Here is a 19835-nt window from a genome sequence, read left to right as displayed (position 1 = left end):
AAGCAACCGCGACTAAAGGGGGGGGGGGGGCTTTAGTCGCGCACGGTCTGTCGCGGTTGCGCAACCGCGACTAATGGCAGTTGCGAACCGCGACCAAAGGCCCTTTTTCCACCAGTGATTGCAAAATTAATGAAAAGGGGTGAGAGTCCGGTTGGAAAATTTGATGATTAGGATTAGCTGGGGCAACCAGGCAAGGCAGCGGACGATGCGATGGCGAGCAATGCTGCGCGGGCATGCGACGGCGGCGAGCCGGAGGAGCACAAGTGTGACAAACCGACGAGGAAGAAGGATCTAATTGTTGCGTACGTGCTCATCTTCGCGGAGCTTTGCTCAGCTCCACTGGCCTTATTGTAATCACACTGTGAAGTTGAAGCAATAAAGAAAATCACCGGGCCATGAGCAAATACGAGAGCAAGAACGATCCGGTTGCTGCGTACGCCCGTGCGATGACCATGCTTGTGTATCCGGCCGGCGGCGGCGAGTCTACCTCCTTGTGTACGTGCCGTAGAAGCCAGCATGGAGCACAAACCTCCGGTTGTCGCATCGCATGTGGCTGAAAATAACTCACGCCATGGACTTCGAAAGGACTAGGCAAACAGATGATGGGAGGAAAGGGAATCTTTTTATTTTTTGAGCAAATGGTGGGAAAGGAATCTGCCTACCTGATTGATAAACATTCAAGTACCCAATATGCCCCTAATTAGTGCCAAAAACCTGAGGTAGTACAGAAATGAACGGCCCAAATTGCATTGATGCACTGTAAAAGGTCTCAAAAATTAGTTTCACCAGACTGTTAGGTCTTCCAAAGGTCATAATAATAAAGAAACAAGGGAAACTCAGAGGGCAGGTATACAGTCCATATCTTCCAAGCATCCCTGGCCCTGACCCTGGTGTATATACAACAGGACACCTGCTCATTTCAGAATACAGACGACATCTTCTTCAGCCTGCAGCCCGGTCCACCTCCCGATCGACTACCAGGTATGTGCAACTCGATGATCCCGACTCGTTTTGGCTTTTGTTTTCCTAGCTCCTGACCTGTTGTACTACTCCAAGATCCACTTGTCTGCATGCAAAACTTTGTTGGTTTTAATTTGCCCAACTAAGTTGAGATCTAAACTGCAAGCCGCGAATTTAGCCTGTAGAAATAAGTAGCAACAACACCACCCAAGTCAACCTGAATGGATTTCGGGAGTTGTTGTTGTTGTTGTTGTTGTTGTTGTTGTTGTTGTTGTTGTGAGAGAGAGAGAGACCATGGGAAGAGATGGATTTGACATGAACAACGAGTCGACGGTTTTATCATATAATACAACAAACAGGTCAATGGTTTTTTTTTTCTTTAAGAGAAGTTCCAGGGGTTTGATTTCGCTAGCCACTATGAGTTCAAGGTTGAGAGTGGACTAATTTACTCATCATTTTTTCCCCACATCTCAGCATCCTTCATTAATATTAATATTAATATATGCAGGGTTGTTTGATGATCAAGTCATTGGACATCTCCATAAACACAGTTCCAGTTTGTGCTCCGTTGACCTCCTACACGGCTCATCCCATAGGTACGCAACTCCTTGTTTGGATCCATATGCTTAGTCTCTCATGGTTCATGATGAACTGCATTACATTTACTGCGTAAGTACTATGTCGAATTAAGCACACTCTGTACTCTACTTAGGATGGACGAGGCAATCATGGAACGCGACGTATTGGAGCGTATATTTGCCGGAAGCATCAAACCAACAGATCTGAAGTTATCAGCTCTACAGAGCGTCACCGGAAATTTCTCAGAAAAGCAAATAGTTGGTACGGGCGGATTTGGAATAGTTTACAAGGTAAACTTCACTTTTTAGGGATTTATTTTGTGTAAACAACCCAAATATCTCGCGTGCTTGATCGAACATTTTATTTATGTCGACATAAGCACAAAATAAAACTACCTTTTTTGAAAATGAAGGCGTGCCCCGGGCCTCTGCATCATGACGATACAAGCAGCCATCTTATTAAAAAGTCTCGAAGTATCACAGAAACAAATAAGTATTACAGCTCGCAAGCGGAGCAAAAAATAAAAGGAAAATTACATGCTCAAACTCCCAATCGGAATGACAATGCCAAGGGCAAGCTCCCTAGACTCCGATCCTGTTATGCAACCGTCATCCGAACTGGTTGAATATAGCCCGCGCTACCATCTCCCACTAGTTGCACCCAGTAACCAAAGGCTGCTTGGAGTCTGTAGGAGTGAGTAAGGACCACATACGGATCCATGCAGACGCTCTGAAGATGACCTGCAAGAAAGTTAAAGTATATTGTCTGTTAAAAATCATATCATTCCTGCAATTCCATATATCTCACATGAGCACACATATTCCAATCCGAATACGAGCCGCAGTAGTCTGATCAACCCTAGCTAACCACGTTCCAAACAACGATTCAATGTGAACTAGAGGAGTAATGTTAAAGGCTATATGGATCGTTCTCCAAAGCAGCTTGGCGAGTGGGCACTCTATGAATAAGTGTTGTATTGTTTCACCATGATCACAAAAACAACAACGCGAACTACCTACCCACCGCCTCTTAAGTAAGTTATATTTGGTGAGGATCACTTGCTTGTGGACGAACCACATAAAGATCTTAATATGCAAGGGAACCTTAACCTTCCAAATATGTAACGATCTCGAGATTGGGCCAGAATTAATCAAATTCATATAGAAAGATTTCACCGCAAACACCCCATTTCTAGCTAACTTCCAGTGTGTCGAATCAGGTTAGTCGGATAATTGAACATCTATCAATCTCCGGACCAAATGCATCCAGGCAGTCCATCGCTCACCAACTAACGCACGTCTAAATTGAATGTTCAAGGGAGTCGCTTGAATTATTGTGCCTAGGTAATCCTCCTTACGTTGCACGATGTATAACGGGTGGGGTATTGTATGGCTAGGGGAGTCTCTCCTAATCATGTATCGTCCCAAAATCTTGTTGACATCCCATTGCTAATCAATAATTTGACCCTACAAAAGAACAAGTCTTCGCACGAGTCCCTTCCAGGATGGTGAGTCTGTTGGTCTCACAGTGACCTGGGCTGGGCAAGCGTTTTCGGCTGTCAATACTTATTACGTAAAATCTGTGCTTGGGTCGGCAAAGAATATCCCATAAACTCTCCGGTTATGTCCCTAACCTTTAGAGCCATTTACTCATAAGACATTTATTCTTAATTTTCAAGTTCTCTATTCCAAGACCCCCCTGGTCCTTGGGTCGGCAAAGAATATCCCATCGTGCAAGATGGTATTTCTTCTTGGCCTCATCTGACCGCCAGAAGAAACGAGATCTAAAGAAATCAAGTTTTTTCCTCACCCCTTTCGGTACCTCGAAGAAAGATAGTAGGAACATCAGTATACTAGTAAGTACCGAGTTAATTAGCACTAGCCGACCACAATACGACATTAGCTTGCTCTTTCAGCAACTAAGCTTTTTTTCAATTCTATCTTCGATGCACTTTCATTCTTTATCTGATCACTTACGGTGATGAATCGATATGCCCAAATAACTGAAAGGCAAAGAACCTAATTCACACCCAAACAATTGTCTATAAGCGTCTTGTTCTTCTTTAGTCTTTCCAAAGCCGAACAGCTCGCTCTTGTGAAAGTTTATTTTTAATCCAGACAATTGTTCAAAGAGACACAATATGAGCTTCATATTGCGTGCTTTTGCAATGTCATGATCCATAAATAGGATAGTGTCGTCAGCGTACTGTAAAATGGAGACTCTCCCATCAACCAAATGAGGGACTAGTCCTTCCACTTGACCGTGATGCTTGGCCCTGCCTATCAGAATGGTCAACATATCGGCCACTATATTAAATAGGAGAGGAGACATTGAATCCCCTTGTCTCAATCCCTTGTGTGTCTGAAAATAGTGACCGATGTCATTGTTAACCTTTATTCCGACACTACCCTTCTGGACTTGAGAACCCACTTGGTTCTGCCAAGCCTCACTAAATCCTTTCATGCGCATTGCCTGCTGAAAGAAATGCCACTTAACTTTATCATATGCCTTCTCAAAATCCACTTTGAAGATAACCCCATCTAGCTTCTTCGAATGAATTTCGTGCAGCGTTTCATGCAGGACGACAACCCCTTTAAGAATGTGTCTCCCAGGCATGAAAGCTGTCTGGCTCGGTTGCACCACCGAATGAGCAATCTGTGTCAATCGATTGGTGCCTACCTTTGTGAATATTTTGAAGCTCATGTTGAGAAGACATATTGGCCTGAATTGCTCGATCCGAACCGCCTCTTCTTTCTTTGGTAATAGCGTAATCATGCCAAAGTTAAGATGAAACAGTTCTAAATTACCGTTAAAAAATAATGAAACACTACTGGAAAAAAAGTTCCATTGGTAGATGCAGAATTTTATCAATATCACCGCTATGTCTATGTGCTATACTGCCAAGCAAAATACTTTGGGGTGGTATGTTGCCAAAACAAATTGTTGCATTGCATCTTCAGATAATTTCTAATGTCATCCAAGTTTAAACAGGGTGTCCTTCAAAATGGACAAGTTGCTGTGAAGAGGATAAAGAACAATCATACGATAGATGAGAAAGTATTTCGTCGGGAGGTTAACAACTTATTGCATGTCAGCCATAAGAATATAGTTCGGTTTCTTGGCTTCTGTTCTCACACAGAACATAAAGTATTCGAAAATGAAGAATCGAGAGATTACATTTATGCCGAGAATAGAGAAAGAATACTCTGTTTCGAGTACGTCAACAACGGGAGTCTTGAAAAATATATTACAGGTACACCCTGGATGTGAAACTTTTCTCTCTCTTTATTATATTAATATATTTCCTTTGTCAAAAACTTCTACTCTTCAATAACTGGGCCACAGATTATTACGGACTGGCTTACAATTATATCATTTTTTATGTCTAACAGTGCACAAATAAATGTTGAAAGACCTCACGCTCCTCCTCCTTTTTGTTCGGCAGATGAATTAAGAGGGCTTCAATGGGACACTCGCTATTCCATAATAAAAGGAATATGTGACGGTCTGCAGTATCTTCATGTGGAAAAACATATTATTCATATGGATCTGAAGCCAGCAAACATACTAATAGATTATAATATGGTAGCCAAAATAACTGATTTTGGCTTATCAAGAATGGAGGAAAATGCACAAACAAAAAGTACAGCCGGTTTTTCATCACCGTAAGCATTTCCCAAAACAACAAACTTCTTTTACCTTCGTTACAATTCATTTTCTATGTTCTGTAATTAAAATGTTCTCATGCAGAGGATACACCGCTCCAGAATACATAGAGAAAGGCAAAATGTCAGTCAAGTATGATGTGTATAGCTTGGGAATCATAATAATCGAACTGGTGACAGGACAAAGGAGTATTCCCGATAGTAATAGTGTAAGAGTTTTTCATATTGTAGGTGGCCTGTTTTTACAGATTTAGCAAAAATATTTCTGTTGCATACAGTTAGAAGGTTTGGTATGCCTATGGCTCGATGCAAAAATAAAAACATACAATTTTTTCGGTTAAGAAGGGTAATACAGTCGCATGTTTATGGATATTTAGCTTCATGACAATCCACAAAATTCCGCACGTGACACAACAAACACCTGTTTTGTGCCCCTCATTTTTCTTCCTCATGCTTCCTGTAAAGTGGGTATTCCCAGAATCTAGACAAGGTACCCCCGGTCCGAAACCTTGTAACTTTATTCATCTTGTGACATGTCTAATATGTGCCCATTACAGATCTAATGTCGACTAACTTGGACAACAACCGAATATACTCTTTCAAGTGTTTAAAATCCATTAATTTAATCAAAGGGGAAATAAGCTAAGTAGTGATTAAGCACCCCATAAATGTTTTAAGGGAATAGGAATTTGCATCTCTAATGCATTTCTGCCTAATTTTCATTACAACCATCGGATGGCATATTGAATTTTTCTTGGTGCCACAGTTTAAATTAGATCTAAAACATGATGTGTACATACCTGTTATCATAATGATGTCTTGATTCCAGAACCGTGCCGACATGGTTTTTCTACCCTATGCTTATACAAATCATGGGAATTGAATATTTTGTCACTATATCAGCCTTGTCAAATGGCAGGTACGTAGAAGATGGAGGCACAGATTCCATAAATCAGGGAAAGAAACTCTATTCAGATGCCAACAGATAGAGAAACTCATTGAGATAGGGCTACTCTGCCAACAAGATGATCCCTACAAGAGGCCTTTTATATCAGAAATAATACATGTTATCAATGAACTAGAAAGCACATATAGTAAAATCAGCAATACAAACGAAAAAAGTAGAATCAGCAATGCGAACGAATCTACGATAGGGCAGGTAAGTTCATGTGCTCCTCATAACTTCAATAACAGTCCAATTGTTCCTACATTGTTCTTTAGATATCATTGTTTTGTTTAAAGAGAGAACATGGAAGCAAAGTCTACGTGACAAGGTCCTTAAGGAAGCCCTATGTACATGTAAATGCACACGAGAAACAAACCAAGAAAGTGGATCCTACATTGTGGCAGAGGACTCTTAGATATATGCTTGGATGCACTGTTTCCTCTAAGCACTCATATATGGAAACAATTGAAAGTGATATTATACACGCAAGAGAGTGTGCCTATTACCATGACCTGGTGTTTAATTTCCATCAATGCGAATCCAAACATTTTATTAAAATTAAAAAAAATCCATTTCCTTTTGGCTACTATTCTAATTGTAGAAGTTTCCACCTTTTGAACACAAAGCTTATGAGATTTTATGAAAAGTACATCTCACTGTCACAAGGCATCTTGGTTTGTTCTTACAGATAAGCCCCTACTTGGAGGATGACATGCTTGGGATTGAGCCGCTCGAGTTATGCTTTCCTTTTAAGCTCAACACTCAGATATCATGCTCAGTTAAGCTAACCAACGAGACAAATGATTTTATTGCATTCAACTTTGAAACGACAAGCCCCCTGCCATACTGTATACAACCAAATAAAGGCTTTGTGGCTCCACGATCGAAGTTTGGTGTCGACATAACATTGCAACCACTGGACAAGGCACCACAAGATAAGTACACGGGTGATTTCATTGTGCGGAGCACCAGAGTGAATGACAATCTTGAGGACATAACTGAAGATATATTCAAAAGACAAGAGGGTAAATTGGTGGATGAGGTGAATCTGACGATTACATATAAGGCCGGGGAACCCGAAGTGGATGTGCCACTTGGGTCGCCTATAATTTTAGACACAAGAATTTTGCACGGTCCACATGTATCCACGGTGCTGTCAACCGAGGCAGAATCCAAGGTGAGCATGGTGACTTAATTAAACTTGTGAAGAGTTTAATCACCTTCATTAGCAGAACATACAATTGTTTAAGAATTTGATCTACTCGGCTTGGGTATAACTACACATGCACATTAACCTAATTAATATTTTACATAGAGCGTCCAAATATTTGCCATATTGGTTTTCTGGTTGACAACAAAAGTCTAATCCTCATTGCGATTTACTTGAGTTGACTATGTCATTTGTGAGTTTTATGCATTTCAAAACGTAGGTAAATTTAAAATTATCATTGGGGAGACTAAATATGTGTCACTTTGGTTTTTTGGCTAAGAACATAATCTTGAATGTTATTTATTTGGTTTGATTATATCATCTATCAGTTTTGTACATGTTTAGATTACCTTTTTAAGTAGACAAGCTGACTAGCTGCTAATCTCTGTTGAAAACAAGATCCATATGTCTGGCAGCAGTGTGCCTAGTTCATCATGACACCTACTTTCCCTGTTAATTAATTCCACTGCATCACTATTTTGTTAAGAATAAAATAACGGATGTACCCTAAACCTGAAGCTTCAAATGGTTGGCATCATCGGTATGCCTGATGATTAGTGTTCCAGGAACAAAAAAATGTCCTGTTGTGTTCACGGTCCCAGTTTTGTCCCTGGTTTTTACTCTAATTTGAAAGGAACCACCGATGTGCTAACTCACTTCCTCAAATTTGAAAGTAGGCGACGTTTTCACAAATTGCACTTACCAAAAAGAGATAGAATGACCCGTATTTGACAGGATATTTTTTTACTTCTGGATAATGGCGTCTTGCTTATTCACTCTACTATATAATAATAACAACCACTGGAAATAGTTTAGTATGAAGCTGTTGAAAGGAAAACAAGCTGGAAAATTATCTCAAAAAAGTGAAATGGGCTATACTTGAAACAAAACTTGAAAGTTAGAATGTCCAATTTAAATATAGATACTAATTTAGCTGCAAGTTAGTGTTGTATAATTGAGTGTTTCTAATAGGCCCATTTATCCATGGATGTGGTATTATTTTGCAGATAAGTGCATCTACCTCAGATGAGGTGATCCAGTTTGATCCCCCCGAGCTCTGCTTTCCCTTAGTGCCAGATAAAAAGGTGTTATCCTCAGTTAAAATAACCAACATTAGAGATCTGTATGTCAGTATAGCCTGGTCTTCACCAGAAGAAAACTCCGCAATGTACGCCGTAACCTGTCCCTTATCGATCATGCCACCACGGTCCACACAATGGCTCACACTAACAAGAAAAGAAAAGAAAGATGCAGTAAAAGACATGCAGTTCAATGACCAAGTCTTTGTGTGGTACACAATCGTGGCCGAAGATATCAAAGTCTCCGACCTTGATTCGGAGGATTACAAGGAATATAAGAAGTTGCCTGTCGTTCTAACAAAGGTAACTACACTATTTTTCTTTTGAGAAAGTTCACTAATTAGATTGCAAAATTCTTATAGTCTAGTTATTTTCGAAAAGAAGGATAATCCCCGGCATTCTACATCAGGACGATGCATGCAGCCATATATTATTAAGAAAGTACATCGACCCAGAAAATAAAGCAAAAATATAATATGAGGCTGCATGCCTCGCCACGGTAACTCCATCATATAGCCACTAACCCTATGTTACAAGACAACATGAAAACGTAAAATATACAACTCACAGGCTACGCTTTCAACAAGGAATCGCTACACATGCGGCGATGATGGCGAGTCCAACACAAGCTTGCACTCCGAATTCTCATCCCTAAAGTCAAGTTTCAATCCACTATCTTTAGCAAGGTCACGACGTAGGCATGGCTCAACGTAGCCTGAGCAGAGATCTTGTGTTTCCTCCGGAGTGCATAAACTCGTCGTTAAAGTCGTCTGTACCATCATTCCTTATCCAGCAATCAACCACCTCGATAACAATATACTTCTGGAGAAGACACCGGAAGACAAGGACGTCCCATACTGCATGCCTCCCGCGACTGTCGCACCACGTTTGATCCAGCAATAACAGGGTAAACATGACACCTCTGCCAGAGCAAACATGCATCACTTGCCGGTTGCAGGCATGACTTGACGCCTCTGCATGAGACGTCGTGTGTAGGATCCGCCGTCGGCGTATCTGTCAGGGGCTTCACCTGCCGGCGACACACATTGCTCGACGTCTCCAGAAGAGACGCATGTGTCACCTGCCGAGCCGCATCCAATCCGGTTTGTTGATGGAGGGGATGTCCCGTACCGCCGCCAACATCAGAAGGGTCGTCACCTCCTCGAGATACGATCTCCGAGTAGCCCACATGACCACGAATGCTGTCGCCGTCCAAGAGGATGGGTCGCCGCCTTGATTTAGGGTGCTACAGGAGCACCCACCGCCACCCCAGCGGCTGTCGTCGGCCATACAACGGCAAACGCCGCCACCATCCTAAAATGGGTACTAGTGCCCGAATGTCACACGCGTTGTCCCTTGGTCAGCCGTGCTCAGCGTATCGTCGCGTTGTCGAGTAGGCCGCTACCAAATAGGCATCCGGGTCCACAGCCGCCGACAGATCCCCTCCCTCCATGCCGAAGCCAGGAAACACCGGCGCCACGAGCCGCAGCTCCCCGACGGCCGCCGCGCACCCTACCTCGCCATGCTACCCATCCTGCCAAATCTGAGGCCGATCCGCGTGCCACGCACCAAGGCGCATGCTCGCGACCAGTCGGTCCGCCACTGCCTTCCCCGGAGCCATCCGGACTTTCCCAGACGGTGCCTCAGCGGCGGCAATCCGCGCGGCAAATATGATTCCCCCCATCGCACCTGGAAACTGGCGACTCTGACTCCGCTATAGCTTCCGATATGCCGTAATGGCAGCAGTGTTAGCTTTTTTAATCTTGATTCACATGTATCTGCATATTAGTTTGCTTGTCCATGCATATAGGTAGTTGTAGCAGGTGAAGCCTTGGAGAACATGCAGGAGGTGAGATGCGAGGCGCCGTGAGATATGGCGCATGGCGAGATGCCGAACGGTGGCGAGAGGCTGCTGTGTATGCATGTCCGAGGTTGTTAGCTGCTGCTGCATGAGTGGCCGGGTCGTGTGGTTCCTAGAGTGATTCTAGGAGAAGATCAAGTCATTAGTTAGTGGTGTGCGTGGGTGCGTGCATGCAGTTAGTGGGCGAGTGTGTGGCCCGGCTACGTGAGCGTGAGTCTACTTAAGCACTTGTATGCATATTTGCTTTCAGAAGAAAAAAGACAGAGGCAAAGAGAAAAGGTTGGGCTGTGAGAGTCCGACGCCAAACACCTGTGTCTCCATTTTCTTGAGTTGGTTGTGTGAGGCAGCCGTGAGGGAAAAGAGGGGCTGAGAGAGTTAGCTCCAACATTTGGTATCAGCGCTAGGTGATGACGAAGACGATGCCGCGTGACTCTTCAGCGAGTGGAGCGTTGGTGCCGAGCGACTCGGCGGCGATGGCGGCTGCCGCGACGGCGGCGACGACGGCGGCGGCGGGGAAGCTCCCGTTCCCGCTGCTCACGAGGACGAACTACGCGGCGTGGGCGATGAGGATGAAGTACCTCTTGCGCGCCAATGGCGCGTGGGGTGCCGTTGATCGCGAGGCCTCATCGGAGGTCGACAAGGGCAAGGAAGAGATGGCCATGACGATAATCTCCCAGTCCATCGACGACTCGACGCTGCTGCGGGTTGCAGAGAAGGAGACCGCAACCGATGTGTGGGCGGCGCTACGCTCCATGCATGTGGGCGTCGAGCGCGTCCGAGAGGCGAGGATTCAGTCCTTGCGCTCGGAGTTTGACGGCCTCAAGATGGGTGATGCCGAGTCCGTGGATGACTTCGCGGCGAGGTTCACGACGCTCGTGGGGCGCATCCGTGAGCTTGGTGATGCGATGGAGGAGAAGTACGTCGTGAAGAAGCTGCTCCGAGCCGTCTCCAACAAGTTCATCCATGTTGCGTCGTCAATTGCGTTGTTCGGCGACACCAACAAGATGGCCATGGAGGAGGCCATTGGTTCACTCAAGGCACACGAGGAACTCGTCAAGGGGCGTGAGACGGGACGCGAAGAAGAGCAGCTCCTCATGGCGAGAGGACACGACTCGTCGCGAGGACGGGGTCGTGGCCGTGGACGCGGTGGAGGGCGCAGAGACAAAAGTGAGGTACAGTGTTACAATTGCCGCAAACTTGGTCACTTCGCTTGGGAGTGTCCTGAGAAGAAGAAGGAGAACGAGGAGGAGAAGGCGCTGCTGGGACAGTACGTCGACGACGAGCCAACTCTCCTTTGAAGCTCCATGAAGAATTGGGAATCAAGATTAGGGGGGTGATTGTTAGCTTTTTTAATCTTGATTCACATGTATCTGCATATTAGTTTGCTTGTCCATGCATATAGGTAGTTGTAGCAGGTGAAGCCTTAAAGAACATGCAGGAGGTGAGATGCGAGGCGCCGTGAGATATGGCGCATGGCGAGATGCCGAACGGTGGCGAGAGGCTGCTGTGTATGCATGTCCGAGGTTGTTAGCTGCTGCTGCATGAGTGGCCGGGTCGTGTGGTTCCTAGAGTGATTCTAGGAGAAGATCAAGTCATTAGTTAGTGGTGTGCGTGGGTGCGTGCATGCAGTTAGTGGGCGAGTGTGTGGCCCGGCTACGTGAGCGTGAGTCTACTTAAGCACTTGTATGCATATTTGCTTTCAGAAGAAAAAAGACAGAGGCAAAGAGAAAAGGTTGGGCTGTGAGAGTCCGACGCCAAACACCTGTGTCTCCATTTTTTTGAGTTGGTTGTGTGAGGCAGCCGTGAGGGAGAAGAGGGGCTAAGAGAGTTAGCTCCAACAAGCAGAAAGCCTGAGAAGGCGACTCTGCTAAATCGATAGACCACAGAAGCAAAAGTGATGAGCCTTGTCACCGTCTTAGCTAGGAACACCTTCGTCTGCGCTGTCTAAGACAAAACCACTCAACTGGTGCCAAAGCGTAGACCACAGAACATGGATGCATGGTCGCCACGGCAGCTCACCACCCATCAAAACTACTCAACATCGGTCGTTGTCGCCACACAAGAAGCCACCCATGGAACCATGCATCCATGTTAGGCCAACCATGCACGATCAGCCTACCAGGAACCAGGGACAGAGCTGCTAGATAAATAATATTGTCAGCTCACACTACTGATACTTTTTTTTTCGGAAAAACTTCCAATCTATTCATCTTCAATCATGGCAGTACAACGAACACCAGAAATAAAAATTACATCCAGATCCGTAGACCACCTAGCGACGACTACAAACACCGAAGCAAGCCAAAGGCGCGCCGCCGGCATTGCCCCTCCATCACCGGAGTCGGGCACAACTTGTTGTAGTAGACAGTCGAGAAATCGTCGTGCTAAGGCCCCATAGGACCAGCACCCCAGAACAGCAAACGCCGCCGATGAAAAATAACGTAGATCGGAAGGATCCAAAACGAAGACACACGAACATAGACGAACAGCGACCAGATCCGAACAAATCCACCAAAGATAGATCTGCCGGAGACACACCTCCACACGCCCACCAATGATGCTAGACGCACCGCCGGAACGGGGGCTAGGCGGGGAGACCTTTATTCCATCTTCAGGGAGCCGCCGCCGTCTCGCCTTCCTGAGTAGGACACAAACCCTAACAAGATTGGAAAAAAGACTAAAAACGAAGCCCTCCCGCCGGCCCTTGCTAGGATCCTCCGCGCCTCCATGGTCCTAGGGCCACCGGAGACGAGGTGGACCTATGCCGGCATTGGCGAGAGGCACGAACCGTAACTTCCTTTCTTCACACTACTGATACTTAGTAAAACCTTCACTAAATCACTCTTCATTTTGTACGTATAAGCACACCCATCGAACTTTTCTACTAGCTTCGTCTGACATGACTTAGGAACACCTTCGTCTGTACGTGTCACGTGTAGACGAAGGTTTTTTTTTTTTTTTTTGAGAAATATGTAGACGAAGTGAGGTGCTGAGACCTGGAGCAGTCCCAACTAGCTAGCGCAGCCCAGCCGCCACTTTTCAGATGACCAGCCACGCCATCGCGCCGGATGGGAAATGCGAGGGCCCACAAAAGAACCGCTCAGCCGCGCCCCCTAGGGGACCAAATTTTGTCATTTTGGGCCAAAATTGGCACCGGCGGTTGGCGGATCCAAACCAAACTCAGCACGCTATGAGGCGACTTGGGGCGCCGTGGGAAAGAAAAATGGCGCCAAAACATCCCGCGCCAGATTCCCACGAGGCGGGCCCGCCGAGACAGCGACTAGGCTTCATTGTCTTCATCGCCTCGCCTCAGCTCGAGCGTGATTCAATGTGAAGGCTCCTGCCAGTCATCCTTCCATGATTGATAGATGGCGCAGTGATGGCGAGCCGCCAAGCGTCCCGCCCTTTCCTGCCATGCGTCCACACCGCTCCCGCCCTCTCGCCGCTATAAAGGCCGACCTCGCCGCACACTCGCCATCTCTCTCGCCCACACAGCTCAAGCCCAGTGCCGACCACCTTTCTCGCCTTCTCTCTCGCCCGCACAGCTCAAGCCGTCACCACATAAGTCATGGCGGAGAGGTTCCCCGGCGATGGGGCGGCCACCAACGGCTTCGGCCGTCTCTGGCTTCATGAGTGGGAGGCGCGCCTGCTGCACGAGGCGGACTACCCAACGTCGCCCGACATGCGCGTCCTGGGTGAGGGAGTCCTGGACTGGGGGGTCCTCGGGCTGCCGGCTTATCTTTATGAGCTGGACAGCTGGGCTGCGCTACAACTGTTGGAAGACCGAGCTATGAGGTGACCCCGTATGCGGATTGGAGATCTTCGGTGCCTTGGTGTGTCCTCCAAGGCAAGACAAGGAGAATCGGCATCTTTATTCCTTCCTTGTAACCGACCATGTGTAAACCTTAGAACCAGAGGGTTTAGTCCGTATAGGCTAGAAAACCATCATCATCCTACTCGCCTATGGTTTAGTTCATCCGATCTCATCGTAGAACTACTCTGTAATCCATTCATATACATCAATACAAGCAAGCATGACGTAGGGTTTTACCTCTTCGAGAGGGCCCGAACTTGGGTAAATACCCTGCTCTTCGTCACTTGTTAGCCATTGATCCAAGATCCACACCTCGGGACCCCCTACCCAAGATCCGTCGGTTTTGACACCGACATTTGTGCCTTCGTTGAAAGTTCCGTTGTTGGATCGCCGAAGGATCGATGGCTCATCTAACCGCTGGCAACACCGTCCGCATCAGCGACATCTTCGTCCTAGGCCAGATTTTCGTGTTTGGCAGTATCATACTACGCGCTGATCTGACTGGCTGCCTTGGCCAGATCGATGACTTCACCCCCAATGAGGCGACCGAGCGCGGCAGCCTAGAGTTCGTTGCTAGCCCGCGAGAAGATCTTCCTCTTACAAAGTCCTGGACTCCTATCAAAAAAATTGGCGAGCAGGACGCCTTGACGTCAAGTTCGACAATACTGGTAGAAACTGGTATTGCACGGCGTCCGGCCTTAAAGCCCGACCCCGCGAAACCATCCGGAGTACGCCTGGCCGAACACCACTCGGAAGTGATCTCGAACATCGCCGTAGCTGCGGCACTACGGGTTAATTCCGAAAACCCAGAGAGTACGGATCTAGCATCAGTAAACGATCTGCTAAATCGGTTTTGTGCCATGGGAATCTCCGTCGACCGGCCCTTTATTTATGATCATATCGGGCTTAAACCCGACGACAGGGAGATCCATACCCCGCCGGTTACACACCTCGTCGCCGTCGTCAAGGAGACGGCGGAGGGATCACAATCTCCAAGGTTAAAAACAAAATACACCCGAGTCTCCGATCATCCTGCCTAGGCTTCTGCCCCAGAGAATGATGTTCGCCAAAGGAAGGCCCGGAACCAAGCCCAAACGCAAAGCATGACCTTGAGCCTGCACAATTACACTCGACCGAAAGTCCGGGCGTCGAATAGGAAGCGCCATACACCGCGATAGAGTGGGCTGCCGCCTGGTGTGGTCACCTACTCCGGGTAGGGTCAATTACCCATCATTCGGGACCCGCAAGCGGCCCATCATCATCATAGGTAAGTCTTTGGACCATGCCTGCACCTGGATGCGCAAGTCAAGGAATCCACTCGTACGACTCAGCAGCACTCGGGAGTCATCTCAGCACTCGGATAACCACACGTCACTCAGCTAATGAATCAGTACTCGGACATAGAAGAGGAGAGGGACGTCGTGGGAGCTGCAACGGTCGAGGGATCCTAAGCAATCCATTAAGCCTAGTCAATAGCTATGGTTACCTATAACTGTTGTAGTTGAGGCTCATTACACTAGTAACGGAATATCATCAATGTCATTAAATGCCTCGGCGGCGTGGGAGACGTGGGCTGCGGTGCACTCTATGTAAGCCGTGCTCCTCTCCACGCCTGAGCAAGCAAGCATTCCTGTAATCATACCGACCAAATCAAAGCAAGCCCCAGGGCACGAGACATAGGGCTTTTACCTCCACCGAGTGAGGGGCCTGAACTCGCTAAACACCAAGTGTTACACCTACTTCATAGCTAGACTCTGCCTCCTTATTCGTACCCCCTAGTACTCATTGTAAGGATAGTAATCCCGATAGTTGGCGCCCACTGTGGGGCTAGGCGTCTAGCAAAACTTCATGACGTAGGTGGAATTCATCATCATCGTCATGTCTGTCAGCAGTGAGATTCACTTCGGGGCTCTCTCCTTCGTCGCTCACGACTCAGCGTGGCTGCGCGAGGCACCGCTAGACGTGGAGGCGTTGCCTGTCTGTGGCGCGATGCACTTCTGTGCATCTTCTTATCGGATTCTTCTCCGACGGCCCTCAGCCCCGTGCCGAGTGGTTGCTCAACCCACCATCACTCGCCGTCGCAAGCGCGCTGCGTATTCACGGCTACATCACTAGATAAAGCATGATGTTGCCATTCAGGCAGCAGCAGCGCAGGTGGTAACTCTTGACTACGATGAGCCCGCCCTCGACCTCGCCAATGGGTCACTCGGCGACTACTCCGAGGAGTCCGAGTCTGAGAGTACCAAGTCGTCTGCCGAGATCCTTATGGTGGATAACAACGATCACCGCGCGCCTCCAGGGCACGGGGCACAAGGACGGCCACGCAGGTACATCTCACGTCGACACCAACGGTGGCATGGCTGGCCACGAGCAGTACGTGCCCCAAGCTCTCACTTGGGAGCAGCGGGAGGAGCTCCGTCAGCGGAACGAGAAACTCCTCAACACCCCATCACCGGAACATCTCCTGAGGCCTTGGCCATGGAGTCAACTCGCTTCGCCACTCTGGCCGAGTGTGAATGTCTCGAGCGGCTCCAGAGGGAGCTGGACGAGCGCGCGCGCCGTCTTCCTAGTTCCAGTTGGCACAAGTGCCGGCTCTTCCCTAACAATCAGCCTCGTAAGTACCGAGTTCTCAACACTCCACTATAGAATCTGGCAGCTGCCACTCAGATCATGGATTCCCTCCAGCCCTCTGGCTCCACAGGCGGAGAGGGGATTCGACAGATCCAGGCGCTCCTGAAGACAGCATTGTCACAAAACGCGGCAGTGTCTCAGTCCAGGGATCGGATGCACAGTGCAATTGTGCGCGTGGAGATGGTCCAGTCGATGCACAACCTACTCGGCTCTAGCGGACGCCGAGCTGCTTCCTCTTCACGAGATCACCACGATGATCGGAGGCACGATCGGGTCGAGTCGCCCGGGTGCTATGACGATTACGATCACGCTCTGATGCCTCCATCACGGGATGGCACGTACGAGCGTCAGTCCCATGATGATAGACGTGCACACGGCGATGATCGAAGGCCGAGTCCCGCTCGCTACGTGAGGGACGCTCGCAACCCCCAGTTCAACAGGGGATCCGTTCTTGCTCAGAACTTGGTCGACAAGCGCCACGCCCTGCGAGAAGGCCAAGACCACAAAGTCTTGAGTAGTTCCGTACCATCGGGTCCCGAGTGCTTTAGTCGCTACATTTGGGCGGCGGAAATTCCCACAACTTCAGGTTAGCCACAAGAATAATTAAGTTAACTGGCGAGTCGAAGCCAGAAATTTGGTTAGAGGACTAACGGGTGGCAGTCCAGATCGGCGGTGGCAATGATAATGTGGCCATGAAGCACCTACTCCTGGTGCTGGAGGGTTACACCTGGGCCCGGTGGACTCAGCTCGCGCTAGGCAGTATTTTCTTCTGGGACGACTTGGCGAGGGTATTCGTCAGGAACTTTGAGGGCACTTGCAAGAGGCCGGGTGGACTGGCCGAGTTGCAGAATTGTGTCAAAGAGAAGAACGAAACTCTCCGAGAGTACATTCGGTGGTGGACCACCTTGCAAAACATGGTGGAGAACATCACTGAACACCAGGAAATCTGCGCCTTCAAGGCCGGAGTTCGTTACCGAGAGCTGAACATGAAGTTCAGACGAACTAAGACTCCGACTCTCAGTCGAGCTACGGAAATAGCCAGTCAGTATGCCAATGTTGAGGAGGAGGACCGGCTGAGGAGCGGCAAATCTCGAGCTAGAGATGCCCACCATCGGATCACAAAGGCAAGAAGAATAAGTGAAAGGCTGACGCTGGAGGGGGTGTCGAGGCTGCAACTCTGGCCGGCCAAGTCAAGAACAAGGCCCCCCAAAAGCATAAGAAGGAATGGAGAGGAAAGAAGCAGGTTACAAAGAAGAATGATATTCTTGACCAGCCCTGCCAGATACACACCAACAAGGGATGAGGAGGGCAACCTGATTTTTTCCAAACACACCACTCGGGAGTGTCGGTTCCTGAAGCACGAGATGCGGCAAAGTCCCCCTGGGGACAAAGATGAGGACGATGACGATGAGGGCATAAGTGCCTCCGGGTATCCGAATGTCGAGAACGTCTTGATGATCTTTGTCGACATAGAGAGCAGGATTCACCTCAAGGCCATCAACCGAGAGGTGAACATGGTAGTTTCGATTGTCACCAATTATCTTGATTGGACCAAGACGCATGTCACCTTAGGCCAGTCGGATCACCCGACCCATATACCTACCCCTGGGCGGTAGGCTCTGGTGGTTGACCTGGTTGTTGGTGGTACCCAACTGCGCAAGGTTCTGATGGACGGCGGCAGCAGGCTCAACACCATCTATGTCGACACGTTGGAAGCAATGGGCATTCAGATGTCCCATCTCAGCAAGAGCAGCATGTAGTTCCACGGTGTAATACCCGGGAATAAGGCCAAATCACTCGGGTAGATCGCCCTAGATGTGACATTCAACAAAAAGACAAACTTTCGGAAGGAGCGACTGACTTTCGAGGTGGTGGACTTCCGGAGTGCTTATCATGCCATCCTGGATAGGCCCGCCTACGCTCGTTTCATGGCCCGGCCATGTTACGTTTATCTTAAACTTAAGATGCCAGGGCCGAATGTTGTGGTCACCATCACCAAAAATCGGAAGTTAGCCAAAGAGTGCCTTCAGAAGGGCTCTACAATTGCCGACGAGCAAATGGCGATGGCCAAGTTAGACGAATACAAGAAGGCGGTGGACCCAAGCGAGCTGATGATGACCAAGAAGCCGATTGTGGAATCCGCTTTCCAGTCAGCCGGAGAAACAAAGCTAGCTCACATCCACCCGAAGGACCCGAATGTACCCCGACCAACATCTCAACGACGTTGGACAGCAAATAGAAGCCGAGCTCGTCTAGTTCCTTCATGGGAACTGTGATATCTTTGCATGGAAATCTTCCGACATGTCGGGTGTTCCCAGGGGACTGGTCGAGCACAGACTATGCGTCGGCTTGAAGGTGAAGCCTGTCAAGGAGCATCTTGGACGGTCTTCTACCGAGAAGCGCGAGGCAATTGCCGAGGGGATCGCGTGACTCTTAGCCGCCGAGTTCATCCGAGAGGTCTACCACTCTGAGTGGCTCGCCAACGCCGTCATGGTGCCAAAGAAAGACAAGTCTATTTGCACGTGCGTATTTAGACATCTCACCGGGCCTGCCTGAAAGATCAATTTCCTCTCCCCAGCATAGATCAGATAGTTGATTCTACTGCCGCGTGCGAGAGGTTATGATTTAAGGATGCGTACTCTGGGTACCTTCAGATCCGACTGTATGGCCCCGATGAAATAAAAACTGCATTCATCAGCCCATTCGGGTGTTTTTGTTACATCATGATGCCATTCGGTCTGAAAAATGTTGGAGCCACATGCATGCGCATGATCCAGAAGTGTCTATGAAAGGAGATTAGTTGGAATATATAAGCCTATATGGATCACATCGTGGTCCAAGTCGAGGAAAGGTTCAGACCTCCTGACTGTCCTCGCTGAGACATTCACAAATCTGCGTGAGTATGGCATTAAACTCAATCCAGCCAAATGTACATTCGGCATCCCATCGGGCAAGCTACTCGGATTCCTCATTTCCGAACGTGGTACCGAGGCCAACCCCAAAAAGATCAGGACGATCATCCGAATGAAGCAACCAGAGCGCGTCTCCACGACGATGTGTAGCTCCTCACAGGCTGCCTGGTAGCCCTGA

General features: G+C 48.1%; 1 protein-coding gene across 1 annotated transcript in view; it reads left to right on the top strand.

Moving 5' to 3' along the window:
- Positions 1 to 210: 210 nt before the first annotated feature.
- The window catches only part of LOC119309712, a 33298-nt gene continuing 13673 nt past the window's right edge, over positions 211 to 19835 (top strand). Inside the window, exons 1-11 of the mRNA XM_037585659.1 lie at positions 211 to 350; positions 790 to 847; positions 906 to 981; positions 1469 to 1556; positions 1673 to 1829; positions 4531 to 4792; positions 4985 to 5204; positions 5290 to 5413; positions 6124 to 6363; positions 6839 to 7327; positions 8368 to 8742. Coding sequence (XP_037441556.1) covers positions 211 to 350; positions 790 to 847; positions 906 to 981; positions 1469 to 1556; positions 1673 to 1829; positions 4531 to 4792; positions 4985 to 5204; positions 5290 to 5413; positions 6124 to 6363; positions 6839 to 7327; positions 8368 to 8742 — 2229 coding nt within the window. The remainder of the gene's footprint in view (positions 351 to 789; positions 848 to 905; positions 982 to 1468; positions 1557 to 1672; positions 1830 to 4530; positions 4793 to 4984; positions 5205 to 5289; positions 5414 to 6123; positions 6364 to 6838; positions 7328 to 8367; positions 8743 to 19835) is intronic.

Source organism: Triticum dicoccoides, chromosome 5B, assembly GCF_002162155.2.
Source record: "Triticum dicoccoides isolate Atlit2015 ecotype Zavitan chromosome 5B, WEW_v2.0, whole genome shotgun sequence".
Classification (NCBI taxonomy): domain Eukaryota; kingdom Viridiplantae; phylum Streptophyta; class Magnoliopsida; order Poales; family Poaceae; genus Triticum; species Triticum dicoccoides.
This window is presented reverse-complemented; position numbering and strand designations above follow the sequence as displayed.